We start from the raw sequence: 8,973 nt of genomic DNA on the forward strand, positions 1-8,973 counted from the left end.
CACCTGTAGTTTCTTCTCACATTGTCGCCTCATCGTAAGGTTTTTTATTTTATGATGTTCACTGAAGAGTCGTTTTACTATGAAGGTTTCAATCTCTTGATTCCAGGGATCCTGCTGAAACCAGACAAAACGGGTGAGCGGGCACGGTAAAGTGCAAACAAATCCTACGTGTACCATGAAAAAACACCAAGAAAAACATAATGCAAAATGCACTCATTAACATCAAGTTTTAGACTTTTGCTCGTCCCGAGCAAAATCATGACTAGCATAACATGGTTATTATGTTGATGCAAATACAACAAGAAGCCGAGTATAAGGTTCGGATGACTACAACAAAACCACTATAGGATGTGAACTAAACACCAATGACTATATCAACTTTTTCGAGGACAACACCTTCAAGAAAGGATAAACGTCCTTGCATCGCCGTCCTGACGTCTGGCCAAAGATGATCAGGGCGAGAACTTTTCATTCAAGTTGCCGTGGCAGCCAGTAAAGACCATCACACCAACAATAAGGAAACACCTTCAACAAGGAAAACCGTCGCAAAGTTCGTCGGTGTTGATGCCGACTAATAAAGACCGGAACAAGAGTTTCATCTCAGACGTGAAACGGTGTTAATAAAGATCGGAACAAGAGTTTGACCTCAGACGTGAAACAGTGTTCCGATTGATATCTTGATGCCAGATCTCCTGAAGCACTCCACATCAGACCGGGGATGGCGCTAGCGGAAGGGTTTTCTTACACTCATGAAGCACGGGTCGTTAGGCCAACTCCAACGCTAGACCCATCCTGTCCGTATACATCCGTTTGTGGTAAAACGGACAGACAGGCCGGCCCAACACACGACCGCAACCATAAAAAAATGTTCGTTTGACGTCCGACTCGTTCCATTTCCGGCGCAAATCTGCATCGGTTTGTGTCCACACGGACGGCGAATGGACGAGCATACAATTGCTCCTCGTCCGCCTCAGGGGCGCATGGCGGCCTCCCAACTACCCCCACCGCCTAAATTAAACGCGAACGTGCGGCGAGCCCCAACTGTGAGCGACCCAACCGGCGGTATCTTTTTGTCGGTCGTCCTCCTAGCCCACGATGGGGTCGTGCTGCTAGCCCACCCCAAACGTGTAGGTGTAAGCATGTGCTAGGCCTCATGCCGACGCCATCTTCGTCCCCACCCCCGCCACCACCATCTTCGATGGCCGAGGAGGAGGAGGCCGAGATCATGAGGCGTGTCATGTAGGACTCCATGAACACGCACGACGAGCGCTAATGAGTGGGCCTGGAGACATCGTTGGCCATCTCTGCGACAGGTGACGTGGCCATCCCGAAGCTGGAGCAGCCCATCGTGGTGAAGGAGGAGGTGGTGGATGAGCCGCCCCTTGCCGCGTGGAACCCGCAGCTGGTGGGCCAGCAGTGGGCCTGGTCGACCACGACGCCAAAGATGGCCGAAGAGCTAGGTGTCGGGCCATGGTCAGGGATGTGGCCGCGGTCACCCGAGCAGGAGCAGGAGCCACGGGAGGAGATGGTGCAGGCGGCGCCAGTGCCTCCGGTCTAGCAGGAGCCGCCAGCCCATCTTTGACAGCCGTCTGTGTATGTTGACCTCACGAGCGACGTCAAGGAATAGGACGACGCTTCTGAAGACAACGACGGCCTCACCGACGACGGGCCATATCTTTTTTATGTTTAATTAAGAAATGTGTTGAACTTGACTACCGTGGCCATGTGAACGTTTTAATGTTTTTATTTATGGTTTTATATTATTTGCAACATTAATTTGTGTATTTTTGGACAAAATTCAAGTCCGACCACGCGAACACTTTGGGATACGGTGGGCGCACCGATGATAGCATGACCGCACGCGGACGGATCCGTTTTCTTGATCCGGACGAACGAAATCCGAACAAAAGCGGACGGACATGCCGTTTTCCTGACCTAAAGGAGCGAAATACGAAAAAAAGGGGCATTCAGATGGGGTTGTTGCGTGCTTTGGAGTTGTCCTTAGAAAGATGAATGAGACTATTGCAGCGAGGGTATTAATTGAAGGTATGAAAAGTTATTTGATAGGTCCGGCTCTAGGCTAAATTTGTAAATTCTGGGCTACCCCTCTTCACCAACGGCTTCGTCCATTCTAAACAGGAAAGTCTTTTGGTGGCCTTTCTATGGTAGCCACTGCGTACCCATCCTCCTCCGGCGCTGAGGGATCACGGACTGTACTGGCTAGCGCTGCCTAGGCTCCGGCTACAAAGTCTGTGTATATATACGGACCAGACACGTACGAGCGCCAGGCTCTGACCATGCATGGCCTCACTCTGGTCGTGGGATAGGGAGCAGAACCGGATCAGCTCAGCTCGCTCAGAGGCGGCAACAGGGACGGGGATATCTCCCTCTCCCCTAATATCTGTCGTCCGTCGTGGCCGTTTTTCAAAAAAGCCCCTCCGTTTTCAAGGATTCAACCCGCAGTCCTTCTATAAGTCAAGTCGAACCGTTATTTTACGTTTTGCACAAAACCCCCTATATTTTATCCAAACTAACTCGTCCCTCCTTTCCCCCCTCTCTCCCCACAACCCCCACCCCGCAAATGGCGACGCCGCCGGCTCCAGCGGGCGCAGAGGGACCTCCGCCGCTGCTGGCTCCTCCCGTGCTCCCGGCGGTTGTTGGCCACGGCCCCCGCGGGCCGCAACACCCACCACACGCGGCTCCCGGGCCACCAAACCACCCCCGCCGGCGGCGCGCCGCCCTCGACCTGGATCTGAAGACCCCAGCCACTGTCCCCTCCCGGATCCGCCGCCTCCTCCCCAACAACCATCGCCTCCCGCCGCCGCCTCCTCCCCAACCACCTTTGCCTCCCGGATCCGCCGCCTCCTCCCCAACTACCTTCGTCTCCCAGATCCGCCGCCACCAGCTCGCCCTCAAGGAGCTGACACCCGTCAAGGAGCGGTCCTCGCCGGCCACAACTCGGTGTCCGTCGGGGAGAGCACCAACCGGAGCTTCATCGCCGACCAGGGTGACCCTCTTCCTCCTCACATCGAGATCTCCCCCATACTACTGCAGGTAAACTACGCCTCCACATGATGTTCATCGGTCAGAGCTACAGCCAAATTCGTCGTTGGTGCATCACCTTGGTCAATCTCCACTACAGTTCAAGTTTCTTGGCCGCAGCTCCTCCCCTACTGCAGAGCTTTGAGTCCACGCCTCTGCGCCAAAAAAACGTTGTGCCCTCTCCTGTGGGAGTGCTCCTCAAAATCTTCTAACAACGAATGTTCTTCATGTTATGGACTTGTGCCACAGCTTGTTCTAAATTTCTTTTGAATCATAATTGAATTTTCACTATGATACACTATTTCATCAGCTCTTTACTAAAAATAATGCTTCCTGTAGTGAAGAATAAGGCTGCTTACCACGTCTTTTGTGCTTCTACTCGTGTGTGTTGCGAGTCGTGTGTGTGCACTGCACTCCATTCCCACAATATGCAAAAACTTAGTGCTACTCGTGTAGGTGATGGTGTTGCTTTTTTTTGTGCTACTCTGTTTGCTTGTTGCTGTTGCATAGGCAAGGTTGTTTGTGCTAAAAAAGACAGAAAGTTTAGTCTGCAAAACTTACAAAGTTCGTGTTGAAAAAACAAAACAGAAAGTTCATTATGCTAAACATAAAAAGGAGCACAAATTCCACTTTGAGAAACTAGGGATTATGCTCTCGGCGGCTGTTGGCCACGGCCCCCGCGGGCCGCCGCGCCCACCACACGTGGCTCCCGGGCGCGGGGGGCGTGATGGTGCTGGAGCTGGACGCGGCGGGGGCGTCGCCGGCGACCGGGGAGGGCGCGGGCGCGCTCAAGCGACGGTTGGAGGAGGCCATCGACGGCGCCATGGCCCGCATGTCCGAGCCCGAGTGGGCGCCCTTCCGGCCCGGCACCTCCTACTTCGCGCCGCCCCGGCCAGATCCGGTGCCTCCCTCCCGGATCTGCGACCCCCCATGGCCTTCGCCAGCTCGCTCCCGCCCGCGACGGCCTCCGGCCTCCGCGCGAGCCACGCCCCGGAGCTCGCCTCCCCACCGGTCAACAGGAAGGGCGGCATCTGGCTACGGCGTCGGGGAGCCCGACACGGAGGTATCTGTCTATGCTTCAACCAGCTTGTCTTGAAACCGCTCTCACTGGAGTCGGCCTGAGATTTACTATGCTAATTGCTAGGCCGTGGCTTCGTGCTCACTCCGTGTGCTCAAGATTAGTTCTTTCGCCCTTAAAAACTATTTCCTTCAATCTGATTTGAAGTCGGGTTGTCAGTAATGATTTTACGATGATGTTAGAATGTTTGTGTCGAACCAAGCCTACTTATGCTTCTGATGGTTCCTGAATCCTGACAATGTAGTAGCCTTCGTTTGTTGCACCCAAGTTAGTGGATTGCAGTGAATCCTGACCATGTTTTGGCTTTCTACTTACCAGGGAAAATTGTAATCAAACTGGAAATTAACAGCACCTGTAAAGAAAATTTAATGAACAACCTTTATTTATTTATATATGTTTGCCTACCGTTTGATGTCTGTTTGCAACTTTGTTTGTAACCAGTAAGGGCTGAAGTGAATGAATCTCCAAGTGCTTTAGCGATTGATGCTCTCTCCCAAGTTAAGCATGTTCTACTTCCAATCACCGACCGCAACCCTTACCTTTCAGAAGGCACAAGACATGTCTGTTTCCTTTTTCTGATATTTGATTGTTTGCGTTTCATTGCTAAAGAATCATGTATATGTATACTGCATTGATAGTTTAGGGGACTCTAAACATTGTGGCCAATTTCCAGGGCAGTTTTATTATGCCCATTAGTTAAACCATAGTTTTCTTTGAAGGAATGACTCTTGGCTGATCCTTTTTTCCTTCATGGAGTGCAATAGTTGTTCTTTTTAAATTGGCTTACCCATAATGGCTGATGATGTGCCAGGCTGCAGCCACAACCGCTTCTCTAGCAAAGAAGTATGGAGCAAGCATTACAGTAGTTGGTATGATCTCAATTCCTTTAAAATATTACCTTTTCTTGCTTAAGCTATTGCGCATATTCGTTTATATAGCTTAAATTCCGCTGCATTAAAATTCTACTCTTCATTTCAGTTATTGATGATAAGCCAAAGGAGTCATTTCCAGAGCATGATACTCAAATGTCAAGCATTAGATGACACCTTTCTGAAGGTGAGAACCGTTTCATTTGTTTATTTTGAGTTAAAGAGCTGGCCCCCAATTTCATTAAGTACATGAGTTTTTTATTTTGAGTTTTTTATATGTTTATCATTTATTATGTACCTCACACTGAGAGTATAAGCTTGCCAGCTTAGAGGGTAATTTCGTAGTGGTTGCATGGGGCAGGTGCATCATTTCTTGTTTGCTTTGGTGTATGTACATTGAGGGAAATCTGTTTGGAAACGAGTAAAGATAAAGAAAAGATTTGCTCCATAAACCGATCATTAATCTATTTGCTTTATCTTTGCTATGGCAGCGACGAAGGAAGCAGGTTTACAAAGAAGGTTACATTAACCGTGGCATTCGGTTATTATTACTTTTATTTACGGTCATTCAAAATGGCAGTAGGAGAACATGTTTGGCTTAAAAAAAGAAAAGTGATTTCCTAGAAAGTCAAAAGGTTCTGAGAACATTTGGACACATACTTTATCCTCTGTTTGCATGGAACTTTACGAAAATGAACAAGTTTTGTAACTTGTGTTCAAACAAAAGAAAATGGTGCTTCAAAAGGTTATTTTTTCCAGCACTTTGTTTTTTCTCTTGTCAAGGGCATAATATATGTTTCCCACTAAAATCAGGGCATAATGTATGTTTCCCACTAAAAAACGGGGCATAATATGTGTTATCTTCATGAAACATTATACGCACATAGAAGACACGAACACACACATTATCAGATAAATTCAGAAGTTTTAACTATTTTAATATTCATCCGTGGATCATATGACCTGGGAGCAAAAGCACCTCATCCAATTATTCCTCTTTTAACTTACTATAAATAAATAACGTGATTTTCTTGTAAACATATGTTTAGTTTCCAATGCAATTTTTCACATATGGAGTCTCATTTTGTATTTCATCAGTATAAATGCTACACACAACTTTGTCATTTCCCCACAAACTAATACATTTATGTAATTGCAAACTCTCCAATTTCTTCCTAGGAGTAATTGCCGCGTATAGATATGTATACTGTAAACTATGCTGGGATATCAATGGCTCCCTAAAACCATGAGCACAATTCCCAGACTGTACAACATCTTAACAGTGGACATTCTAAATTTCCAATTCCGGCAGAGGAATAAGCAAGAATATAAATTTTGGTAAATATGTACTTCTAACTAACTGGGTGTTTGTCTCCAAGCTATTGCTCCTTTCCAGAACTCTCCTTAATCTTATCGACAATGTGCCGTGTCTTTTCTTCCAATTTGCCGCTCATCTTCCTCCCCAAACTGATCACCGCAGCTCGCTTGCTGCCTTTCCTCTTCAGGTCATACTCCCCAAGAGAAGCAGAGGATGACAATGGCGGTCGCCGATGCGCAGCAGGTACCACCGCTACTACCTGAAGAGAAGAGCCCACTGCTGCATTTTCATAAGCATCTTCCTCGAATTCCCCGGTTCTCAGCAGCGGCGCCATCAACTGGTTAGAAAGTTCAGCTTCCGAAGGTAGGGAAGAACCGGAGCTGGTTGATGCTTCTGTTCTGGGTTCTTGTTTAGGCCAACGAGTGGATGTCACCTTCTTCAGCGGTTCCTCGTTGCTTCTATTTGAAGGAGCAGGTGGACTTGATTTGCTAGCTTCACTGTTGGAACTGACCTTTAGTGCGGCAACATCATCAGGCTGGAGCTTTCTCATGTCTGAACTATGACTGCTTGCTGCCTTGCTGTGTATGTGTTCACGATTCAGCCATATAAAAGGTGCAACTCTGCGAGGCATCCAATCATCCTTCTCTGATATCATCCATGACATAGGAATACTTTCACAATTCGGCAGTACCAAGCTTTGGTGAAGCGAAGCCTGTAGGGTAGGGCATGTTCCGGAATTAAGCATACAGGCTTCACAAATAAGTAACACGGTGATCAGACCAAGTAAGTTGAAGGGACACCTTGATTCTGTTGCTGATAAGCGAAGCGACGTGGCTGTTGGTGATCTTCCTGTCCCCAACTGAATACTCCAATTCCCACATAAGCTCTAGCATTGATGTAAATCCATACCATATTTGATCTGAGGGAGGAGGCTTTATATGCATGCGCATTGTCCCACGAATAGAAGTTACTTTAATTGCCAATGAAAACGACATCTTTTGCAAGAATAAAGGAACGGCCGCTGTTTATCCGTCGTCATACTACGCCCCACTGCCGCGATTGCCGGCATTTCCAGCCCGACGATGGTCCGCCGCCATAGTCATCCGGTGCGTGAACCGCGACACGCCTGACACCTCGAAGGCGAAGCTGAAGGTCGGCCGTGGCTTCAGGCGCGACTGCGGGCGGACCTCGCCATGGGAGGGAGAAGCGTCGCTCCACGCTGATCTGTGTCGTCCTGATTCCCGTCGCGGCGCCCCTCGCCGCTCTTCCGACCTGTCCCCGCGATTCCCCCCTGAGATCTGTGCCAGAGAGCCCCTGCTGCCGCCGCCATGCCTCCTCGTGCGCGCTTGGGCCCCTGCTGCCGTCGCCATGCCTCCTCGCCTCGGCCTGGCTGTGCCCTCCCCAAGGCCTAGCTCGGCCTGGCCGTCGTCGGCTCATCGCAGCTCCAGCACCGGGAATCCTGACTACGGGTTGATTTCAGAAACCACAGGGGGTTTTATGTAAAAGTATAAAAAACGATTCATTTTCTCACTTAGATCCGGAGTGCGGGTTGATTTTGAGAAACTTCAGAGGGGTTTCTGTAAAACTACCACGACGTACGGCACAAGCACTGCATGCTTTATTAATAGGGTAAGAGGTAAGATTAAAGAAGTATTCCAGTTTTGATTTAAACCTTAACTTCTATTAAAAATAAGGAAATTACTATTTCATGCAAAACTTCTCTTCCATATGATGAAGAACGCTAAGTTGGCTTCTTCACGTCCAAACTTGATTCTACAAAAAACAATAATCAATTTTACCTTATTATCGATGTCTATTAAAACTGGATATATAAAATGGTGCACAATGAAATATAAAGTTGGTTATGCCTCTTTCTTCACCCGGTGCAACGCACGGGCATTTGTACTAGTAATAATAAGATAAAAAGGCCGAGCCTGAGTTTTAAAGCGCTGCTCCTGCTGTGGTACGTAACTACAGCAGCATGGGTAACAAAAACCTATGGCATCTTATTTTTAACAAATGCAATGCAGATTTTATATCTAACAAGTAAGAAAATACTACTCATAATTACAGCAGCATGGATAGTGCTTCCGTGCAACCCCCTCCTAAAACATATATTGGGTAGGATGGTAATTTCATATTGGGTATAGGAATACCCACCATCCGCCGTACGTACGCTACGCCCGCCCTTGTATTTCGCACCCGTCGCCGTACGTCCGCCGGGTGTCGTAACCCTAGTCGCCGCCTCTCTCCACGTCGCCCCGGTCGCCGCCTCGTATTTCGCACCCGTCGTCGTACGTCCGCCGGGCGTCTCAACCCTAGTCGCCACCGCCCTCCATGTCGCCCCGGTCGCTGCCTTGTATTTCACACCCGTCGCCGTACGCTCGCCGGGCATCGTAACCCTAGTCGCCGCCACCCCCCACGTCGCCCCGGTCGCCGCCTTGTATTTCACACACGTCGCCGTACGTCCGCCGGGCATCGTAACCCTAGTCGCCGCCCTGATCGTTGCCGCTTCCGCCGATCACCCGGCTGTCGCCATTGCCGTCGTCAAAGCAGAGCAGAAGGCACGGAGACACTCCTCGACTGAATCCCTCGTCGGGCTGGGTGATTGACCGTCGTGGTCTAAATGAGTCAATGAGCTGTTAAGCTGGGCCGGCCCATCCTCT

At 49.1% G+C, this 8,973-nt stretch overlaps 1 protein-coding gene and 1 pseudogene across 1 annotated transcript; one reads left to right on the forward strand and one right to left on the reverse strand.

The window, feature by feature from the left end:
• The first annotated feature begins 3,972 nt into the window (after nt 1–3,972).
• LOC123395665 lies at nt 3,973–5,518 on the forward strand (annotated as a pseudogene).
• An 850-nt stretch (nt 5,519–6,368) lies between these two features.
• Nucleotides 6,369–7,302, reverse strand: LOC123395673. Its single transcript, XM_045090703.1, has 2 exons — nt 7,108–7,302; nt 6,369–7,019 (listed from the first exon to the last, which is right to left on the reverse strand). Exons 1-2 carry the CDS (start codon nt 7,300–7,302, stop codon nt 6,369–6,371), a joined length of 846 nt encoding a protein of 281 aa, XP_044946638.1.
• Nucleotides 7,303–8,973: the final 1,671 nt, after the last annotated feature.

Source organism: Hordeum vulgare, chromosome 1H, assembly GCF_904849725.1.
Source record: "Hordeum vulgare subsp. vulgare chromosome 1H, MorexV3_pseudomolecules_assembly, whole genome shotgun sequence".
NCBI lineage: Eukaryota > Viridiplantae > Streptophyta > Magnoliopsida > Poales > Poaceae > Hordeum > Hordeum vulgare.